The sequence below is a fragment of the Hypanus sabinus genome, chromosome 12 (genome assembly GCF_030144855.1).
Source record: "Hypanus sabinus isolate sHypSab1 chromosome 12, sHypSab1.hap1, whole genome shotgun sequence".
Taxonomy (NCBI): Eukaryota; Metazoa; Chordata; class Chondrichthyes; order Myliobatiformes; family Dasyatidae; genus Hypanus; species Hypanus sabinus.
The window spans coordinates 33,115,027-33,139,776 of NC_082717.1; the positions used below are offsets into that span (position 1 = coordinate 33,115,027).

At 40.9% G+C, this 24,750-nt stretch overlaps 1 protein-coding gene across 3 annotated transcripts in view; it reads right to left on the bottom strand.

The window, feature by feature from the left end:
- Positions 1-24,750, bottom strand: part of srbd1 (S1 RNA binding domain 1) — a 303,090-nt gene that overhangs the window by 137,044 nt on the left and 141,296 nt on the right. For all 3 annotated transcript variants that reach the window (XM_059985738.1, XM_059985737.1, XM_059985736.1), the window contains exon 17: positions 3,331-3,413. In XM_059985738.1, coding sequence (XP_059841721.1) covers positions 3,331-3,413 — 83 coding nt within the window. The remainder of the gene's footprint in view (positions 1-3,330; positions 3,414-24,750) is intronic.

The window sequence follows — 24,750 nt, forward strand, 5'->3', positions numbered from 1 at the left end:
TGATAAAGAGAATGGGAGAAGCTGGGCAATGAATCTATTGAATACAGCCATGGATTAATTTCCCCAGTGAGAAATTAATATTAAGCTCAAACTCTAAACGCCAAACATGCTGGGACCAAGATAGATTGAGAGTGAGATCCAGTGGGTGTAGTTTCTTATAAAATAATGTAATCCCTGCAACCATTGCAGATATCAGGAAAAATAAATAATTGACCAGCTTCTGAGATACCCTGCAACTCCAAAATGCACATCGGAATCAGAATCACTTTACTGCCCGTATATGAAACAAACCAGAATTAATTGTGGTTTGGTGTCAAGCATAAAGCATAGGACAATTCCATAACAGAGAACACAATAGGAACCAACAACTTACAAGACAATAGTGCAAACAGCCATGAGCAATCAACCTTGAGCTGAATAATCAAATAAGCAAACTTTCATTTCTGCAACAGCTTTTCCATACAATCTTCAAAGAAGCAGGAAAGCAAATAATTTGTGCAATGCAATATGAAATACTGTACAAGTCATCAAGGACCAATTTTATGCTCTTCCCATTCCAATCAACTCCCCCCAAAATTATACTCTTATCTACCCACTAGAGACAAATTACAGCTGCTAACTAACCAACCAACACGCATAACTCCGGATGCATAAGAAAACGACGAATTGAGGAAAACATGAAATGCCTCGATGGAACTTGGATTGAACCTAGGTTTGCTGGTACTGTGAGGAAGTAGGTCTAATACTTATACCACCATAACATCCACTAAATTCATTATCCACGGGTATGGGCACCACTGATTAAATCATCATTTCCTGCCCATTCTTAATTACTTGGGAACAGAGAGGCTTGCGAGACTAATTAAGTATCAATCATGTTTCTATAGCCCTGGTGTTATACCCAGCCTGGTCAGGTAAGAAGTATATAGAGTGGATTCCGTTTAATTGGCACACATCAGGACCAAGACATTTTGGCCCAATTAGCTGAAGTTTCAAGGAAATAGTTTAAGAATGTATAAAAAAGAAACTACTGGTTAACTGAGTAATAAATTATGCATTTCAATGAAATACAGAAAAAATTATAACACTACCAATACTACTACAGTGTTATAAAACTGTGTGTTAGCTCCTTGTGGTTATCAATGGAAGAATTTATCACGGCTATGTTCTTTTGAATGACTGTTAAGTGAACAAAATTAGTGCAGACACCCAGTGCAGACAGACATCGGACTGCATTCATTACCTTCCTGCATGAAGTCAACATAATAAAAAACAAAATGATCAAAAATCACTGCTTTTTGAATTGGCGTCTTTTGGCCCAAATGGATAACATAACACAAGCACATGCAAATGATGTTACTTAAAATCTAATTGTTCTGTAATGCTTAAGAGCCGTTTCTTGCATCTGCAAGCCTGAATGCTTCAAACCACTGCGAGCAGAACAGTTCTCAATTATCTTATTGCTTACTTCTTGTCAATTAACAGTGACAAAAATTACAGGTTTTTGAAGACCAACACACGCAACTGATACTATTTAAATTTGTTCGGCAACAGAAACACAGGGATCCTGACTATTTTGCCGATTAGTTTTTCCACTTCAGAAGTTGTCTCGAATAAGCCATGATTATGATGGCCCAATGAACCAGAAACCGCTGTATTTTCTTCTCTGAAAGTTGTTAGTGAATCAACTGTTTTTTAAACAACAATTCTGATGCTTCATGTTTACCATTTACCATACTGTACTGTTTTTTTTTACAATCTAGTTTTATTCCTGAGTCATGATGAAGTGTCTTGGCCAGAAACATTTAACTGTTTATTCATTTCCATAGATGCTGCCTGACCTGCTGAGTTCCTCCAGCATTTTGTGTGTGTTCTATTTAATCATCTGAATTAATTCTCTCACTACTGAACAAAGGATTCAGATTTAAATGCAAATTTCAGAAATAGATTACTTTTTAAATGACCAGCCACACCTATAAATTATTCATTAAAATTGGCCCAAAATATTTTGGTTGCAATAGCTTGTCACTCCCTTACACAATCTGAACTAATAATCTACACTATGACTATAAATAGCTGCCAACTATGTTTGCAAAGTCTGTGAAATGGACAACTTCCAAAACCCATTAAAATTAATCATTAATATTTGAATCATTAAAACTTGGGGAAAAATGTTTAAAACACTTAAGCAGCTACATTTAACTCAATTAAAATGTAATTAATGTTAAATTTTATCCTCTTTTAAAATGAATAATTGTATTTAGTACAGATAAAGTGCCAAAAATACTCAGCAGATCAGGTGTCACCTATGGAAAGAGAAACAGAACTATTGTTTGAGGTCAAAGATCTGGGTCCACTGGACAGTATTCAAATTGAAAGGTTAAACTCTCATTCCACAGGTGCTGCCTGATCTGTTTGTGGTTCCAGCATTTTCTCTGTTGATTTTAGATTTCAAACACTATAGCGAGCAGAGATTCAACAGACAGATTTTCTATCACAATTATCAGGATACTGCGTGAAATTGGCACTCCACTGCAGGATATTGAGAAGTCCAACATCAAAATGCAGGAAGAATGGCAGCAATAAGAACATCTCAGAATCCGGAGCTTCCACTTTTGTGCCTACGTGCAGAGGCATCTAAACTTTTTGAGAGTTGTATGGGGAAATGTCACTGAAATAACTCAGATAAACATAGGGCTTCACATATAATACTATTGTTTCACCCAAAAGGAGTGTCTAAACAATGTTACAAATGAATACAGTACTCACTCTGCTCGTTGGTCCTTAAAATAAATGAGATTATTACCATAGATGTCCTACAGCATTAGTTCAACATTTTACAAAATCAGATCAATGACAATATTAAAAGCTAGAACACACATGAACGCAAATGGCAAAAGAAATATCACCAAAAATAAAACAACAAAGAATTAAATATAGTGAGAATGATAGAAGCCCAGGACGTTTTTTTTATATGCACGGGATCAATATCCGGTACCAGTTTACACAAAGCACTGAAATATATCACTTAATAACATGGAAAGGAAAGGGATCGTGTTACAGGTCCAATCTGATGGCTTTTAACAGACTGTAAAATCTAGCTGCAGCTATTCCTGAGGGTCTGGGTCATTTATGATAAAACCTACTGAGTGGGACAAAAAAAGCTTCAAAACATTGACTGGTCAGTTGGTTGACTCTGCAATTCTTAAATAAAAAACTTGAAAACTGGCAGATGTTTAATTACAAAGCTATGTTTCAAAGTGTCCATTTCAGAACTGCAGTTGATGGTGAAGCACATTACCTTCACAAAATAAATCATGCATGTCTTACCTGATACATTCCAACTCCTATGTGCTTTGGCTCAATTTTTACCAACTCAGCCAATGGATCCTGAACACGTCTTGCTATGGATACTAGAGAAGGAAAACAGGCAGGAAACACAAGGCTGTTGAAACATGCAACTTAAGTCACAATTCACAATAATATTTTTTCTTCAGTCTTTTCACATTTTTGCATTCATGGCAAAGTTAATGTTCATGAGAGCATTTGTAGATGGAATTCTATGAAAATACTCTTTTTAATTAAGGATGTAGGAAGGAGATAAATTATGTTTTAATTTTTATAGCTAGCTTACTAAAATCACATTGTTAAGAGATAAATGCAGTTGGTTAAGCTGTATTTTCTTGTTGAAAGGGATATAAATCAGCTGAGATCAGAGGATGGAGCAGACTTGATGGGTCAAATAGCATACAGTGCTCCTGCTCCGATGCCTCATGATCTAATACACCACCGCCCCATAACCCTTCTATGAATTAACTTGAATGTTGTCTCCAGAGCTACTTTCTGCTAGGAGAAATACATCCTATTTATTTTGTCTCACAAACAAGAGAAAATCTGCGAAAGCTGGAAACACACACACACAAAATGCTGGAAGAACTTAGCAGGCCAAGCATTTTGTTCCAATGGAAAAGAGTACAGTCGACATTTCGAGCTGAGACCCTTCAGCAGGACTGTGGCAAAAAAAAAAGATGAGGAGAAGAGTTAAACGATGGGGTGAGGGGGATGGAGAAACACAGTTGATAGGCGAAACAGGGAGGGGCAGGGGTGAAGTAAAGAGCTGGGAAATAGATTGGAGAAAGAAATACAGGACTGGAGGAGGGGGTTTGAGAGGACAGAAGGCTGTGGAAGAAAGAAAAGGCAGGAGGAGCACTAGAAGGAGGCAATGGAGTTAAGGTAAAAGAGGGACAAGGGCATGAGGAATGGTGAAGCAGTGGGGGGCGTTACCCGAAGTTCAAGGAATTGATATTCATGCTGTCAAGTTTGAGGCTACCCAAGATGGAATACAAGGTGTTGTCTCTCCAACCTGAGTGTGGCCTCATCACGACAGTGGAGGAGACCATGGATAGACATATTGGAATTGGAATGCTAAGTGGAATTAAAATGGGTGGCCATCGGGAGATCCCATTTTTTCTGGTGGATGGAGCATTGGTGCTCAGTGAAGCAGTCTCCCAGTCTTCGTTGGGTCTCAATGATACACAGATGGCCACATTGGGAGCACTGGACACAGTATATAACCCCAATAGCCTCACAGGTGAAGTGTCGCCTTATCTAGAAGGATTGTTTGAGGCCCTGAATGGTAGTAAGGGAGGACATCTTCATTCTGGAATGTAAAGCCTCATCCTGAGAGCAGATACGGCAGAAAGGAGGAATTGAGAGAAAGGGATGGAGTTTTTACAAGTAACAGAATGGGAGGAGGAGATAAAGTCCAGGTAGCTGTGAGATTCTGTGGGTTTGTAATAGACATCTGTAGGTAAGCTGTCTCTGGAGACAGAGACAGAGAGATTGAGAAAGGGGAGGGAGGTGTCGGAAATGGACCAGGTAAATTTGAGGGCAGGATGGAAGTTGGAGGCAAAGTGGATGTAGTCTACAAGTTCCGCATGGGTGCAGGAAGCAGCACAAATGTTGTCATTGATGTAACATAGGAAAATTGCAGGTTGGCCACCAGTGTAGGCTTGGATCATAGACTGTTCCACATAGCTGACAGACCCGCTGGCATAGCTGGGACCCATGCGAGTGCCCATGGCTACACCTTTTGTCTGAAGGAAGTGGGAGGATCCAAAGGAAAAATTATTAAGAGTGAGGACAAGTTCCACTAGGTGGAGGAGAGCACTGGTGGAGGGGAACTGGTTGGGACTGGTGTCCAGAAAGAAACGGAGAGCTTTGAGGAACTTCCTGGTGGGGAATGGAGGTGTATTGGGATGGCACATCCATAGTAAAAATAAGATGATGGGGGCTAGGGAACTTGAGATCATTAAAAAGATCCAGAGCGTGTGACGTGTCATGAAGGTAGCTAGGTAGGGACTGAACTAGTGGGGATAAAACAAGAGTTGAGGTATAAGATATGAGTTCAGTGGGGCAGGAACAAGCTGAAACAATGAATCAACCTAGACAAGTGGGTTTGTGGATTTTGGGTAGAAGGTAGAAATGGAAGGTGCAGGGTGCAGGAACTATACAGTTGGTGGCAGTGGATGGGAGATCCTAGAGTTAAGAAGGATGGTGATAGTGTGGGAAACAATGGCCTGGTGCTCCTGCTCGAGAGCTAAGTAAAAGGAGGTGTCTGAGAGTTGTTGCTGGGCCTCAGCAGGGTAGAGATCAGTACGCCACACAACTACAGCAACCTCCACCCCCCCCCACCCTTATCTGCGGGTTTGATGGTGAGGTTAGGATTGGTGTGGAGAGCAGAGTGTTCAGAAGGAGTGAGATTGGAATTGGAGAGAGGAACGTTGAAGTCAAGACAGTTGATGTCCCATCAGCAGTTGGCAATGAAAAGTTCCAGAGCAAGCAAAATACAAAAGGCAAAAGGATTCCAGGAAGAGAAGGAGGGTTGAAGAGAAGGGACATGGGTGTTGGGTGTAGAGTCCTTGGCAAAGAAATAGACTCGGAGACAGAGGCGGCAGAAGAAGAGCCCATCATCATGGTGGGAACGGAACTCATTGGGGTGTGGGCATAGGATTGTCACATGGTCTCAATTTCATGCACCTCAATTCTTCTTCACCTGAAGTTTCTTTACTTCTAACTAATGAACTGTTGGATCATGATACTTCTCTTGTCCAAAGGTTCTTTGGAAGTCAAGAATGAGGCATAAAACTTGTTGCTTTTGGCTGATTTACAAGATGTTACAAAAATGTAAAATAGTAAAAAGAGAGCCAAGAGAACAAACAGAAGATAAAGAAAAAAGATAGCCGTGGTCATCTCGTACTCAGAGTGGAGGGAAAAAATTCCAATTATAACAATAAATCTATAAATTCTTCAGATTTAAGTAGTGTGACACCTGCTGCAGAAAACTAAGAAGCTTCTGGAAGAATACAGTAGCACCTGTACTGTAATTGCTAAAAAATTCAATAAAATACCAGTACATAGTTGATTATAAAAAAATACAAGCAAGCACAAGTTAAACTACAAGAAAAATTATAACTCTACATCCTAATCCAACAGAACTCTGACTAAACAGTCTCCTCACATAAATTAGGGGCAGATGATCCGCTTTGCTGAGACAAGCAGATGTTGCATGCTAGGATTAGAAGCACACTGGTGTTACTTCCAGCGTAGAAACTGCTTCAGTTTTCCATGAAGAGCTGGCTCATAGTACGTTGGTAAGATCCAGGGTAACATCGAGCCCCTCTCTGCAAATGACTGGATGACACTGATAGTTCTCAGAATCAGAAGCAAAATCAGGTTTAATATCACCGAGTTATGTCATGAAATTTGTTGTTTAGCAGCAGCAGTATAGTGCAATGCATAACAATAAGAATACATAAATTATAATAAGAAATCCAAAATAAATAAGTAGTGCAAAAAGGGAAAAATATTGAGGTAGTATAATTAGGATCATTGTCCATTCAGAAATCTGATGGTGGAGGGGAAGAAGCTGTTCCTAAAGCAATGAATGTGTGTCTTCAACTACTATACCTCCTCCTTGATGGTAACAGTAATGATGAGGGCATGTCCTGGGTGATGGAGGTCCTTAACGAAGGACGTCATCTTTTGAAAATGGCTTTAATGCTGGGGAGGCTAGTGCCAATGATGGATCTTGTTCAGTGGCCCCTGCATACCAGACTGTGATGCAAACAGATAGAATTTTCTCCACAGTACATCTGTAGAAATTTGTGAGAATCTTTAGTGTCATACCAAGTCTCCTTAAGCTCCTGATGAAATCTAGCCCCTGTCATGTCTTCTTTGTAATTGCATCAATATGCTGGGTCTGGATAGACCTTCAGTAATGTTGACACACAAGAACCTGAAATTTCTCCCCCTTTCCACAGCTAATCCTTAGATGAGGAGTGGCATGTGGGCCCTCGCCTTCCTCTTCCTGATCTCCACAATAAATTCCTCGGCCTTATTGACATTGAGTGCATGTTGTTATTGCAACACCACTCAACCAGCTGATCCATCTCACTCCAGCATGCCACATCACCATTTGAAACCCTGCCAACAATTGTTGTGTCATTGGTGCCTCGCTATACAATCGTGAATGTAAAGAAGAACCTCTCAAACACCATCACAGTAGATGTGAGTGCAACAGGACGATAGTCACTGATACAGCTCATTCTACTCTTCTGCAGTGGTATGACTGTCATTTTGAAGCAGATGGAAACTTCCAAGTGCAGCAATGAGAGACTGAAGATGTCCTTGCACACTCCTGCCAGTTGGCTGGCACAGGTTTTTAGTGCCCTACCAGGTGCACCATCAGGGCCTGACACCTTGTGAGGGTTCCCCCTCTTGAAATACGTTCTGACGCCAGCCTCTGAGACAGAGATGACAGATTCACCCAATGCTGCAGGGATTCACACAAGTGTAGCTTTATTTTCCCTTTCCAAGTGCGCATAAAGACGTTAAGCTCATCTAGGAGTGAAGTATCACAGCCATTCATGTTAGATTTCATCTTGAGGAAGTAATGCCCTGCAAACCTCGCCAGAGCAGAAGTGCATCCTATTCCATCTTCAACTTCATTCGGAATTGTATATTCACTCTTCAAATAGCCTTTCATAAGTCACACCTGGAGTCCTTCCTCCAGACTTTCAAATGTGCCAAACGTCTATCAAATTAAGTTGAAAATAGGAGAATGTTTATGACATCAAAAGCACTGAGGAAAAGTGCTATGGGTAACCGTAGGTAATTTCTAAAGTAAGTACATGTTCGGCACAGCATTGTGGGCTGAAGAGCCTGTATTGTGCTGTAGGTTTTCTATGTTTCTATGCAGCTTAATTAAACCAAATGAACACCTTTGGATATCTCCCTGGCAGCAAACAATTTCTTCCAATGAACCTGTTCTACTTGCATCAGATCCAATGGAATAGTAAAGAAATCTTACAGCTAATGGTCTGCTGTGCAGATGGCTGAGTTATAGCTTTATTGTTGGAATAACACATCCAGAGGTAGTTCCATTATAGAGGAAGATTTTCCCCTATAATTCTATCCCTGTATCCTCTCTTCCTATATATGGTGACCAGAATTGTATACTTTACTAATTATAGAATGAATCATGTTTAATCTTCCCTTTGTCAAATACCTTGTTAATATCCGTGCAAACTGCAGAAAGGGGAGTGGACAGAAAACAGTGAATGCCAGTGACAGTGCAAAACCAAAGTTGTCAGAGAAACAATTACTTTAAACAACCATATTAAAGAAACCAAAATAGGATGAATAACTTGTTAAACTCAGCACAGACAGTTCCTGGGTCACATAAGGATTCCTGCTTAAGCCAGAGTTGTAGATATTCATAGCTATGCATATTATATTCTCTTCTCTTACGTTTGAGTCCAAATTGCAACACCTCACTCTTATCCAGATTAAATTCTGCCATTCCTCCATCCATATTCCCTGCCATATTATTTGAAAACTTTGTACATTATCCACAAGTCTGATAATTTTCATGTCATCTGGAAACTTACTAAACAACTCACCCACATTTTTTTGTCCAAATATATATCCCAGTATATATCCATAAGGAAAAATATTAGCCACAGGACTCCATTCAGAATCTTTCCTAAATCCAATCTATTAAGTATCCTTTGATCCTATGTGTCTTAATCATCTGGATCGATCTGACCATGAGGGACCTCGTCAAGAATTCACTTAAGTCTATATATGCAGCACCCACTGCCCTACTCTTTTCTTCAACATAACCTTCCCTGATCTCATTGTTCTCCAGGTCCTCCTCCTTGGTGAATGTAGATGTAAAGTACTCAAGTACCTTGCCCACTTTCTTGGCAGAATTTCCCTCTTTTGTTCTTGAATGGTATTATCCTTTCAGGATCTGCCCTATGGTTTGCAATATAAAATACTTCGGGACTTATCAATCCTACTCACCTGTGGCGGCTGCAGTTACCAGCCGCACCATCAACCAGGCATATTAAAGTATCCTGTAGCCAACCATCCTCCTGATAATCTGGTAAACAACTGAGCTGTTGCATTACACCAGCCTAAGTAGATGGGGTTGGAAAATTGGATAGTGCCATTCTGCTACAGCCAGAGGGCTGTTCTCTGGAGCTGCTTCATTTATGCCGTATCTTTTGAAGGAGAGGAATGTTTTCTCTCCCCTGCAATTTACTATGGCCTGTTCAGCATCGAATATAAACAGTCAGGAGGTGAGTGGTGTCTCTTGGTTTCAGGAGTATTTACTATGTTGTTGTAACCAAGTTCTGTTCTGTTTAGCTGATTCAACTTTGGACTCCAGAACAGTTCTGTTGAGTTTGTAAACATTATGGGTAATAAAACCCCTATTTTTTTCACCTTTACCTGCTCTCCCAGTTTTATGCTTACCCTGGTCCTTCACATCACCAAAGCATTTCATGACCCTTTTTACTACCTTGATTCCCTGAAGTACTTTCCTGCTTCCTTTATATTCCTCAAGGGCCGAGTTCGATCACAGCTTCCTAAACCTTACATTTCTGTCTTTCATTTCATTGAATAACCTCCTGAAAACTACCAACAATTAAACTAATGAAATATACACTGTATCCAGATACTACTGAATACCAGGACATATTTTATTATTACTTCTGATTTGAAAAACAATTTAAAGTTATTTTTCACTTTCACTTTAATCACATTATTTTCCATGAGGAACTTTGTTTGTGCAGTGGCAATGACAACATCATAGTATTTCAGATACACAACACCACACTACATATAGTTAAACATAATATAAAATATTCACAATAGATAATAAATACTAAAAGTTAATGCATGTAATTTAAAATACAAATACACAAAATGAAACTGTCTGCTTCTACTGTCAAAAATGCTACGCCTACAATATGTTCAAAATTGGGTGCTGAGGACACGAACAGAGGAAGGTACAAAACTGGATAAGCTCTTCTGGTGCTGATGGGCAGTGACCTGCAGCACAGGGTTATATCTGGGAGTATGGAAGAGATCACACTGTGAAAACCAAGCGTATTATACAAAAAGTGCAACAGGAAGATCTATCTATTTGGGTTGCTGGACGGTGGGACAGAAAGAGGGCAGTTTTCACATGACAAAGTTCAGTGAGAATGTAAGTGGTTGATGGAGATGGAAGAATGGACCAGGGGCTATGGAGGAAACAAGTCGTCCTTGGAGGGGCTGGGATGCAAGTGCAGGGCAAAGGAAACTCCACGTGTGTTCTGGTTGGGAAGAGAGTGACAACATAATTGTGGAATAGAATTCACACATTTGACTGACCTGTCAAGTGTAACCGAGAGAAAGCCACAGTTAAAGAAAAAAGACATTATCTTGAAGACACTCTTGTGGAAAACCTCATCATTAGAGCAGATGCAACAGAGATAGTAAGAAAGCTTGAATCATGGAATAAGATAGCACAGAAACAGGCTCTTTGCCCCATCTGCCCACTAGAGCATCCTCTTTGCTGGTCCCAGTTGCCTGCATTCGGCCCATAACCCTCCATGTATTTATCCAAGTGCTTGTTAAAAGTTGCAACTATACCTGCCTCAACCACTCCTCTTGCAGCTCATTCCAGATAAACTAATCACTGTTTAACCTCTCATGTCTCTTAAATTTCTTTCCTTTTATATCGAGTTTTGGGCTCCCCAACCTTGGGGAAAAGACTTTGACTGCTCACCTTATCCATTACCCTCATAATTTCATTAACTTCTACCAGGTCACCTCTGATTCTCCTATACTCCAAGGAATAAAGATCCATTGTGGCCAGCTTCTTCCTATACCCTAGGCCCTCTAGTCCAGGCACCATTCTCATAAATCTCTTCTGCACCCTCTTCAGTTTGACAAAGCCTTTCCTATAACTGGATGACCAATACTGTACACAATACTCCCCATCAACTTAAATAACTGCAACATAATGTCCCTACCCTTAGACTTGATGCCCTATCTGAATGCTCCATGCCTTCTACACCACCTGTATAACTTTTTTTTTAAATAGAGGTAGAGGAGAAGAAGGAGGGGTTGCAGCCGAAATACAGGAGGTCAGGGAGTTGATTGGCTTAAAATGAACACTGTTAACTAAACCATCCTGAGATGGGGATGGAACTGATAAGAAAGGGAAGAATTGCACCATGTGAATGCTGGGCCAAGGCCAATCAGAAATAGGTCAGGCGAACGGAAAGTAAACTGCTGATACTGGAAAGCCAATGTGAAAACAGACAATCCTCCAATCGTTAAGTGTTCTTGGAATTCCTCTGAGAGCTTCAAATGCTTGTTTAATTCATTTGTGTTTCGAGCATGTGAACAACATGATTTGCCTTTAGTGCTGGGCCAGGTGTAATTAGAGATTTGAATTTGGGGACATCTGCTTAGAAGATGACACCGAGTTAGTTTCATTTACGGATTTGAAGGATTTTACACAGACAGCTTGGCTAATAGCTCTCAGTATTTTTTAGTAAGTCTGCTGAAGGTAATGTATGTCACTAAAGCATATGGGAGAACATATTGTCTATAACTTTAGTAGCAAAGTTGAGGACTAGTTCTTTGAACAAGTTTCCTTAATAGACAATAGACAATAGGTGCAGAAGTAGACCATTCGGCCCCTCGAGTCTGCACCGCCATTCTGAGATCATGGCTGATCATTCACTATCAATACCCAGTCCCTGCCTTGTCCCCATATCCCTTGATTCCTCTATCCATCAGATATCTATCTAGCTCCTTCTTGAAAGCATCCAGAGAATTGGCCTCCACCGTCTTCCGAGGCAGTGCATTCCACACCTCCACAACTCTCTGGGAGAAGAAGCTCTTCCTCAACTCTGTTTTAAATAACTGACCTCTTATTCTCAATCCATGCCCTCTGGTACTGGACTCTCCCAACATCTGGAACATATTTCCTGCCTCAATCCTATCAAATCCTTTAATTATCTTAAACGTTTCAATCAGATCCCCTCTCAATCTCCTCAATTCCAGTGTGTACAAGCCCAATCTCTCCAATCTCTCTGCGTAAGACAGCCCTGCCATCCCAGGAATCAACCTAGTGAATCTACGCTGCACTTCCTCAATTGCCAGAATGTCCTTCCTTAAACCTGGAGACCAAAACTGTACACAATATTCCAGGTGTGGTCTCACCAGGGCCCTGTACAAATGCAAAAGGACATCCTTGCTCTTGTACTCAATTCCCCTTATAACAAAGGCCAACATTCCATTTGCCCTCTTCACTGCCTGTTGCACTTGCTCATTCACCGTCATTGACTGGTGAACTAGGACTCCTAGGTCTCTTTGCATTTCTCCCTTACCTAACTCTACACCGTTCAGACAATACTCTGCTCTCTTGTTCCTGCTTCCAAAGTGGATAACTTCACATTTATTCACATTGAATGACATCTGCCCACTCACCCAGCCTATCCAAGTCTCCCTGTATTCTCCTAACGTCCTCTTCGCATGTCACACTGCCACCCAGTTTAGTATCGTCAGCAAACTTACTGATATAGTTTTCAATGCCCTCATCTAAATTGTTAACATAAATCGTAAAGAGCTGTGGTCCCAATACAGAGCCCTGTGGTACCCCACTAGTCACCTCCAGCCAGTCCGAGAAACACCCATTCACTGCTACCCTTTGCTTTCTATCTGCCAACCAGTTTTCTATCCATGTTGAAACCCTGCCCCCAATGCCATGAGCTCTGATTTTACTCACCAATCTCCTATGTGGCACCTTATCGAATGCCTTCTGAAAACCTAGGTATACAACATCCACTGGCTTACCCTCGTCTAACATCCTTGTTACACCCTCAAAAAACTCCAACAGATTGGTCAAGCATGATTTGCCCTTGGTAAATCCATGCTGGCTCAGCCTAATCCTATTACTGCCATCAAGATGTGCCACTATTTCGTCCTTAATAATGGACTCAAACATCTTCCCCACGACTGACGTTAGGCTAACAGGGCGATAGTTCTCTGTTTTCTCCTTCCCTCCCTTCTTGAAAAGTGGAATAACATTAGCCACTCTCCAATCTTCAGGAACTGATCCTGAATCTAAGGAACATTTGAAAATGATTACCAATGCATCCGCAATTTCCTGAGCCACCTCTTTTAGAACCCTCGGATGCAGACCATCTGGACCCGGGGATTTATTAGCCTTCAGTCCTACCAGTCTACTCATCACAGTTTCTTTCCTAATGTCAATCTGTCTCAATTCCTCTGATATCTTATGACCCTGGCCCATCCATATATCTGGGAGATTGCTTGTGTCCTCCCTGGTGAAGACAGATCTAAAGTATGCATTAAATTCTGTTGCCATTTCCCTGTTTCCCATAACTATTTCTCCCAATTCATTCTTCAAGGGGCCAACATTGTTCTTAACTATCTTCTTTCTCTTCACATAGCTAAAAAAGCTTTTGCTATCCCCTTTTATATTCCTGGCTAGACCGAGCTCATACCTGATTTTTTTCTCTCCGTATTGCTTTTTCAGTTAAGATCTGCTGTTCCTTAAAACTTTCCCAATCATCTGTATTCCCACTCATCTTAGCCCTGTCATACTTCTTTTTCTTTAATGCTATACAATCTCTGACTTCCTTTGTCAACCAATGTGGCCCCTTCCCCCTCTTTGAATCCTTCCTTCTCATTGGAATGAACTGCTTTTGCATCTTTTGTATTATCCCCAAGAATATCTGCCACTGATGATCCACTGTCTTTCCTGCCAGGGCATCCGCCCATTTAACTTTGGCCAGCTCTTCCCTCATGGCTCCGTAGTCTCCTTTATTTAAGCACCCAGAAGATCTGCTGGCAAAATGGAGATGACATGTGCTTTAACACAAGTGTGATGAATAAGCACATTTTCCAGATACTCATTATGCATCATTATTGTTGGAGATTCAGTGTACAGCAGTGCAGCACACCAGTTGAAGACTTAATTTACATAGATTAGGCATCAGGTTGGTTGTCCGATGACTCTGATGACAACGATTGTGCTTGTGCAATTCATTTAATATATGTTTGGAGGTATCTGTCGAGGCCAGTTCTTAAATGACATCAATGCTTACAGTGAGGACAGGAGAGTTGTCCTGATTCCATGGGCATGGCCATTGCTACTGCTTTCCTCTTCTGTTGGGCCGTCTCCAGGTCCGCATGACGCCCATCTTTTAAGCTGCTGTGAGCAGATTTAACCAAGGCGCATCCTGTCTTGTGCCCTATGTTTCAGATGAGGGGGAGCAAGCCAACTATAAAAAAATGCTGGCTTTCCCTCAGTCTTTTTAACCTCCTACAAAGTCTAACATGATTTCTGCTTCCAAGATAACTGGCCATAGAAAAGCTGCTAAGGGAATCTGGAGTCCTCCATGCATATAACATGTCTGGCCCAATGAAGCTGTGCTTTCAGGATCATGGCACCCATATTGGTAGACTTTGCCCTATTGAGGACAAACGGGTTTGTGATGCGGTTGTTCCAGCAGATACCCATAATGGATCTCAGGCTGCCCATGTGGAAGAGATTCATCAGTTTGAGTTGCCTTTTGTATATGGCCCATGTTTCACAACCATACAGAAGGTCAGTGAGGACAATGGCCTTGGACCAGTTGATCTGCATAGACATCTGGATATTGTGCTAGCTCAGCACATGTGATCACAGGCAGCCCAGGCTCTGACAAGCCTTCCAAATCTTGGCATTGACTTCTTTATCCAAGGAACCTTCCCAGGAGATGACCCTACTAGGTGTTTAAATTCCTTCACTACCCTCAGTGTTGTGCCTTTGACAGTGATGGAGGGCAGCACAGCAGCAAATCCAGGAGCAGGCTGAAATAAGGCCTCTGTTTTGTCCAAACTAATGGTGACGCCAAACAGACAAGAGGCTTCCATAAACCTGTCAATAACCCATTGCAGGATAGGCTCCGTGTGGGCCAACAGAACACAGTTGTCCACATTGAGTGTTTCAAGGATAGGTCTTTCAACCATCTTAGATCTGGATTTTAGACAACACAGATGAAACAGTAATCCATCAGGTCTGTACTGTAAGTACACCCTGTGATCAAGGTTCATGACCACATGGTTGAGTATGTATTCAAAAAAGAGATTGAACAGCATCGATGCCAACACACACCATTTGGGATATTGAACAGCTCTGAGGCCTCCCTGTCTGAGCAGACAAGGCCAGTCATAATGTTGTGGAAGAGGTGAGTAAGATTGATGAAATTGCCTGTGTATTCGACGTATGGTTAGTCCCCCCACCCCCCACTTGCTTTACACTTATAACTGTGTGGCTAAGCACAGCTCCAATGCCAACTACAAGTTTGCTGATGATTTCACTGTTGTAAGCCCAATCAAAGATGCTGATGAGTCAGCATATAGGAATGAGCCCCACCTACAGTCGCAGGAAAAGAGCATCCATTATGAGGGACCCCCAACACCCAGGTCATGCCACCAAGGTGCCTCAGGACTCACACCACCAAATTCAGGAACAGTTATTACCCCTCAGCCATCAGGCTCTTGAACTTCACTCGCCCCATCACTGAACTGTTCTCATTACCTATGGACTCACTTTCAAAGAATCTTCTTCTCCTTACATTCTTGATATTTAATACTTTTAATTATTTTTTTCCTTTTGTATTTGCAGTTTGTTGTTTTTTGCCCAGTAACACCCAAGTGGCACAGTCTTTCATGGAATTTATTATTCTTTGATGTATTTATAGAGTATGATTGCAAAGGTTCTGCTTGATGCATTTGTCTTGAGGCTGATGTACAGTGAACATCATGTCAATGGTGCTTCTTCCAGAGCAGAATCTGCACTGTGTCTCGGGCAGGCTCTTTCTGATATGGTGGTGATTAGGTGGTTGAGAATGACAAGGGCTAGATTCTTCCCAGTGATCAACTGCAGCAAGATGTTGCTGTTGTTACACTTGCTCTTGAAAAAATGTATGATCAACGAGTCTCTGAATTCAATGGGCTTGTCTTCATCTTCCCAGATACTTGTCAGAACGTCATGGAAGGCCTTAGTGCAAATGGACCCACTGATTAGAAGATCTTGGTAGGGATTCCGTCCTTCAAGGATTTTCTAGAATTTAAGTACGACTCCAAGAACAAGTCAATAATAATCTGGAGTCTCTGAGCATGCATAGACAAACAACATCAGTGCACAGCAGTTGAGTAACTACATTCTGAAGTAGAGACTACGGAGGTTGAACAACTTCCATAAGACCAAAGGAATTAGGCCATTTGGCCCTTCAAGTCTGCTCCACCATTTCATCACGGCTGATCCAATCTCAACCCCAACCCCAATCTTCCGCCTTCTCCCTGTATCACTTCATGCCCTGACCAATTAAGAATCTATCAACTTCTGCCTCAAATATACATGAAGACTTGGCCTCCACAGCTGTCTATGGCAAAGAATTACACAGATTTACCAGTCTCTGGCAAAAAAAAATCTTCCTCATTTCTGGTCTAAAAGGACCCCCCTCTATTTTGAGGCTGTATCCTCTAGTCTTGAGATTCTCTCACCATAGGAAACATCCACTCTATCAAGGCCTTTCACCATTTGATAGATTTCCATGAGGTCACCCCTAATTCTTCTGAATTCTGGAGAATACATGCCCAGTGCCATCAAATGCTCTTCCTTTGACAATCCATTGTTTCTGCTGATTAACTTCACTTTGGCATGAACTTTGGTGGAAATTAAACCCATTAGCACAGGAAGAAAGACTGACCAGAGAGTTGGGAGTGATAACAGAGCCTTACTTGATTTCATTCTGCAATGAGATTCTGCCGATATGTTGTTAGGGCCATGGTTTATATGTTCAAAGGTTCATTTATTATCAATGCATGTATCCATATACAACTCTGAAATTTGTCTTCTCCAGACAGCCATGAAACAAAGAAAGAACATGTAAGTCCGTTTAGAGAGAAACATCAAACCCACCCCCTCCCCTGCAGAAAGACGAACAGCATCCCAACCATCGACCTTCAAAAACCCCCTTATCACCGCACAAAATGGAACAGGAATATTGACCCCCAAAAGACCCTTCTCCTGCACAAAAAAAACTAATAGACGCAACAGAACATCAACCCACAAACACCCTCTCTTCGCACAACAAAATGGAAATAGAATGGGCAATAAAAACACGGAGCATAAATACTATGTCTGAAAAAGTCCACAGTCCATAAACACAATAGCCCAATCCATAAACGCAGAACTACGAGACCATCTTATGATATCACCGACATTCGCCAAACAAGAAGGACAGCACACAAAGCAGAGAGGCCTACCCGTCTGCCACAGTGAGCTACACAGTGAAAGGCCAATCACAGATCTCTGGCAGTGATCAAAAGGAAGGTGATCGGTGCTGAACTCTTGCTTGCCTTCCACATTTGACTCGATGTCTCAATCTTTGACGCTTTAACCAGTGAAATAGAGTCTCTCCGCGTCGAGTACATGCTCACTTCCCGGAATCTTCTTAGAGACTGCAAAGCACTGGATCACTCAAAAAATTTCCGAACTGTAAATCAAAGGTTCTAACAGCCCTAGAAACACATTTAAAGTGAAAAGCAGACATAAAAGTAGTAAAGCAGCCACTTTCATGAGCTATCTGTAAGATGTTGACCAGGGGAGTGTTGTACGATGGCACTGTCCTGATCATCTTGTGAATTACAACAGACACAAAAAAGGATGTGAGGATCAATGGCACAGAAGGCATTGGGATGAATAATGGAAATGGCTTTGGTTTAGTTAGCTACTTGATGGCCAGAATGGATACGATGGACTGAAGGTCCTGTTTCAAAGCTCCACGACTGTGACTCAAATTTCAGAAAGCAACAGCAAAGTTTAAGAGATTCGCCACAATCCAAAATTCATGTTGAGTGCCCCTGCTCAACTTCTGACTGCATCCCAGCTGTTCCTGTGTTCTTACTGCTCCACAGTCTGTAGATCTACATCACCAACGATTGTGCTGTTGCTCTTGAGGACTCTTCTTTCCTCCTGATCTTCACAAGCGAAGATCCAGCCATCATCATCAATGTTGACATGTGACCTCCTTTGAGAACAACTTCAAACAGTTTGCCCAATTTGTCCTGATGAAGGGTCTCGGCCCAAAATGTCAACTGCTAATTTGTTTCCACAGATGCTGTCTGATATACTGAGTTCCTCCAGCACTTTCTGCAGAACCTCTTGTGTTTATGCCCACCATCAAAGCTAGTCTGCAGTTACCCTGCAGTTACTCAGCCAAATCCTTCTGTCTTATTAAACAAAGGTGCCACATGAGTAAACTTAATGCCCTTCAGCACCATGCCTCAGTGAAAAAAGCTTTGGAAAATGTGCAATTTTTCTCCCTTGGTCCTTTTCACTGAGTGGGATATATTTTTAACTGGATGAAGTAATGCATCCACTTCTAAAGATATTTGCCCTATATTTGTCATTACCAATACTTCATATTCCTCTACATAAAGCCCAGCGCATCAGTGAATGTGAACTTCCCTCTATGCAGGACGTTTAGAGCAGCAGGTGCATAAGAAGGGCCTGGAGGATGATCAGGGACTTCAGCCACCCCAACCACAAACTGATTCAGCTGTCACCATCTGGGAAATGGTACTGCAGCATTAAGGCCAGGACCAACAGACTATGGGACATCTTCTTTCACTAGGCCATCAGATCTATCAATACTCATTGATCTGATTGCATATCTAATTGTACATACATGTATACAAAACAATAATATATACAATTTTAATGCTTGGACAAAACTCTTCTACATCTCCCCTCTTTATTCTTTGTACATTGCAATGGAGATGCACAGAAAAGATCTTTACTCCATTGGATGTAAGAAATAAACTAAATAAATAATACTTGAATCATTTTCTTCTATTTTACAGACAAATTCAATGTACTCATTTGGAAACTTCCATGTCATCAATCACCACATTAAGGGTACATATTATCTTGGTAGTTCCCTGTTCCTTTAAATATTTATTACACAACACAGTATTTTCTTTGATTTTGCTTATTATTTTTACATGTACTTCCTAACTTCCCTTTCAATTTTGCCCACAGCTTATTTCATTCTTCCAGCCCTGTTGTTCCATTGGTATCTGTTCCAAACTTTACTTACTCTTAGCCCTTAATTTTCTTCGACATCGGGTCAGAATTGGAATACATATTTATTCTTATCTTGCACTATCTCCTCCTTGCAAGCCTCCCTCGCTCTCAGATTTACTTTCAAGTGGCTATTTCCAAACCTTTTGTTTAAGATTATATCTTAGACTATTAAAATTGGCATCACACCAATTTAGATTTCTTTTTTTACACATAGTTTATCTTTATTCTTTTCCATAACGATGGTAAATCAAACTGAATTATGGCCACCACCTCCCATGTTCCATTGCCAACTTTTCCCGTTGTCCAAATTCACTTCCCAAAACTAAGTCTAGTACTGCTCTTTCTTACATTGGACTTGTTGGCTAAGAGCTGAAAAAAGGAAAAACAGAAGTTTCCTTAAATGCATTTCAACGATTGTGCTTCTTCTGTACATATATTTCACTGATAATATTCTAGTTACTCGGAAGTTGATTAAAGTCTTTCATGATCATTGCTTGTTATATCACCCTCATGCAGTCAGGATGCTCAGACCATTTGTCCAGCAATACGGCAGTCCCCTTTATTTATTTCTAAATCCAATTCATATAGCCTCATTTATTTACCTTATGTTACCTTAGCGTACACTGCCATGCATGTTACCCTTGTTAACTTCACCTGAGAGCCCTGCATCTTTGGATACTCAGAAGCCACCTTCGCTCACCTGTAGGGTTCGGTCACTCTACGGGATTTACGGCTGGGGAGTGAGGTATGGAGGTGGAGGGGAGGGGGAAGAGAAATCAGAAGGCAGTGCCATCTGCTTTGCATTATGAAAATTCATGTTACAAGAAATGTAATTTGAAAACGAAAATCACTTATGTCCCCACATATGAAATATTATTCCATATCTTGAATTTTTTGGTAGTGATTTGTAAATTTCATCAGGGGAAATCTCTGTTATTTGAACAGCCAATTGGACAACCTGCTGAGAAGCCCAGCACCATTTAAGACATTTCTGTTGGTTACCAGAATGCAGTATGTACCATGGACAAAAGACCCTAAAATTTTTGACCAAGCTTCTCTGGCAGAACCGTCCAAGACCATAGAGGAGAACAAGAACAGCAGACCACTGCCCGCACATGCCCCCATCCAAACTCTACACCTTCCTGATTTCGAAAAATAACACTGGGCCTTTGTAGTTACTGGAACTACCAACCCACGAGCATCATGGGAGGACATTGATCAGAAAGACTGCAGCAGTTCAAGGCTGCGGTTCACTACTGGCTTCTCAAGACAAGAACATTAAGAGACACAAGAGAAGAATTAAGCCACTAAGCCTATTCATTCTGCTCTGCCACTCCATCAGTACTGATTCATTCTCCCAGTCAAAGGTTTATTTTAATATTTAAGTATGTATGCAGAGTACAACTCTGAGATTTGTCTTCTCCATACAGAAAACAATAGCATTTGTTGAGAGAAAGACATCAATTCCCCCCCATATGAAAAGAAAAAGAAACAATAACTTGCAAATCCCAAATCCCTCCAACCACTTTCAGATAAAAACTAACATATCACCCAAAACCCAGCCTGCCAATCGGCAACAAGAATGGGCAACAACATGAAAAAAAAGAGCAGCAAGAGGCCTTTATAAACTACAGTCTAATCCACACTCAGCCCATTCTCCTGCCTTCTCCCCAAAGCTTTTGACATCCTGACTAATCAAGAACATATCAAATTCCATTTTAAATATACCCAAAGACTTGGCCTCCACAGCCATCTGTGGCAATCAGTTCCACAGATTCACCACTCTCTGGCTACAGAGATTCCTCCTAATCTCAGTTCTAAATGAACGCCCCATTATTCTGAGTCTCTGCCCTCTGGTCACCCACTATAGGAAACATCCATTCTATCTAGGCCTTTCTATATCCGATAGGTTTCAATGAGACTCCCCTTAATTCTTCTAAACTCTAGCGAGTACAGGGCCAGAGGCATCAAACACGCTACATATGCTAGACCTTTCATTCCTGGAATCATTCTCATGAACCTGCCCTGGACCCTCTCCAATGCCAGCACATCTTTTCTTGCACAAGTGGACCAAAATTGCTCACAATACTCCAAATGCAGTATGACCAATGCCTTATAAAGCCTCAGCATTACATCAGTGCTTTTATATTCTATTCATTTCAAAATTAATGCTAACATTACATTTGCCTGATTTCAATCCTGGAAATGAAAGGCAATAAAGCATGGGGAAAAAATGCTTTCCTTACCAGCAAACCTGGAAAATGAATTGAAAAACTCTTAGAAAATGCACTCTCTGCAATATAATCCTTATATTTAAATAGGCCGATGTCACTGGCAAGAATGTCCATGGCTTGACTTTATATAGACTCTGAGAAGGCATTTGATGAGCTTCAGCAGAAAAGAGTAAATATGAAAGTGCATGGGATTACATAGAATCCTCTTGGCATGAATCAGTTATTCATTAGAAATTAGATGATAAAGGTTTAACATCAAAAAGGTTAGTCTTTGACTGACGGGATGTGACATCTGATGCAAGGCAGGAATCATACTCAGACATTAACACCATAAATATTCATGCACTGAATGAATGAATAGGCAGTTGTGTATCCAAGGTTGCAGAAGACATTGCCTCAGGGAGCATTAGATATTATCTGATTGGGAGAGGTTACAAAGGGACCGTGCATAACTGTTGCATAAAGGAAGATGGTGATAATTGTTTGGAGACTATGGACTTCTGTTGTACTCCATGACGAGCATATTTTTTTTTGGTAAGTAAACAGAAATTTTTCATAATACTCTGGGTGTTATCTAAGCATGCACCTATATGCCATTTGTCTCCTGATTGCTTACTGCTCCTGTATGCTCAATTACCTGTATTCAAAGATGACTCTGAACATAAATAACTTCATCCTATTGCCATCGTTTTAAAATATTCCACTTCTTTTTTACTTTCCACACCAAAATAGATGACCTCATATCCACTAACCTTATAATCATGTGATACTCCATCTCCCATTCCTTAACCTTGACTGTTGCCCACCTAGTCTTATTTCAGCAAATAAATATTGGAAATTTAAAGTTTGGTCTCCTAAGCCAAATTGGTAATATAGATTAAAAACAGCTGTACTCCTCCACTAGCCATTGTCTGCCAAACCCAAGAAAGGATCTTTGCTTTCTATGTCTACTTAATTCTAAATCAAGGCCAGTACATTATACCCAATTACCTGTATTATAGTATTCCAGTTCAGATGCAGGGTCTCAACCTAAAACATTGGCTGCCCATTTCCTTCTACAGATACTTCTGAGTTCCTCTAGTAATAAGTTTCTTGTTTCAGACTCCCAACAATTTTGTCTCATGTGCTTCCTTGCATTCTAATCTTGCTGACCAAACTACTTTGTGGAAAATTATCAAAAGCCTTCTGGAAATCTAAACATACCACGTAAATATTTATCCTCAAAGAACTCCAAACTATTAGCCCGACGTGATTACCTTTCCATAAATTTGTAGTGACTGTTCAAACTTTTGAGTGCTCTACTTTACATTCCACATCACAAATTCCATTAAATTCCTTTAAAATAATGTTAGCCTATAAGGTCAGTATTTCTACTTTCTTCCTTGCTCCTTTTGGAAATAGTGGACTCACATTTGTTTCAGAAACATCCGGAATCTATTGAATTTTGAAAGATGGTAATAACCCACGTATCCACTCCCTCCATTACTGCTTTCAAACTTAAGGATGTGGACCATTAAATCCTTTGGATTTATTAGCTTTTCACCTCACCTATTCTTTTATTAATACTAGTTTCCTTTAAATCCTCGTTTTGTCTGGATCATTAGTGTTCTCAGATTTCTGACAGTTTTTTTTGTCTCCTTCCACCTGCTTTGTTTAATGCAGGGAGGCTGATGCATGGGCAGCCACCACACAATGCAAAATGTCTAGGGGCCCTTCTCCACTGCTGTTGTGATATGTCATCATCTTCTCCTTGCTGCATCGTTGAGTTCTTGGTTAGATCACTCTGTTTGGAACCCCCCCACCCCCACCCAGCTACATCCATGGATCACATCACCAATCTTCAAAAAGTCAATTTTTGTGGCATCTGGAGATTTACTAATTCTTCCTTCTACTTTCTCATCAAAGCCATTTTTTAAAAAATCACAAAGAGCAGAGTTCCAGAATGGATCCATGTGGAATACCCCAAGTCATTGACCTCCAGGCAATTAGATTTGGATTTTTATTCAAGCTTTTTAATCCATTTTATATGCACACTGCCTCATGTAGCTATATCGAAGTTAAATGAAAACTTAACAAATTCTTACCTTTTGAATTTTATTTTTTCAAAAATTAAACTAAATGCCATGATTGCCATTGTTCAACTACAAAGAGGAGTGCATATGCGTCTTGTGCATTTGTGTGTGTGTGCCCACAATAGTGGGAGAGAGAAGGGAGTGCAAGTTGTAAGGATAATGCAGTTTCCAAGCTTGATTTTACACAAGGTCATTAAATGAGTTAATGATAAGCAAATGTGGTTCCTTCAGACACAAAATGCTGGTAGAACTCAGCAGGCTAGGCAGCATCTATAGGGAGAAACGTCAACATCACTTCTCCCTATAGATGCTGCCTCGCCTGCTGTGTTCTACCAGCATTTTGTGTGTGTTGTTGTTTGAATTTCCAGCATCTGTAGATTTCCTCGTGTGTGGTTCCTTCAGGTTGTCACATCTGGGACAGGTAGTGGCAATAAGTTCCCACTTATCTATTAAATGCTACCAATGGCACACAACTCAAATAGCCGCTGACAACCAAGTCCAGCTCCAGGTTTTCATGTGTGGCTTAAGCCCGGTGGAATCATTTCTACTGACAGGAGGAGGGGCAAAGGTGGGTTACTGGCGCCTTAAAACCATTGCTTTGGGCAGATGGGGCTCATCAGCCATGGTTAGAAGTTCATTCAGAAGAAGGAAAATTCTGATCTCAAACCTCCACTGCCTTGCGGCTCTACTCACTCACGGGGAAGACTTCTGAACTCAAGTCCCCAAGGCAATACTACATTGAGTTCAACGTTGACTGACTACTCCTGCAAAACTGCTGGTGCCAAATGGTATATGTCTCTGTTGTTGCTTTGGATTCATCAGCTGCATGAAGGGGGCGGCTAGGATGCAATATCCACCCCGACCAATGGAGGGCTTCAGTCACAGCAGATTAATAAAGGAGGTAAATGTAAGCTTATCAACTTTGATTCTA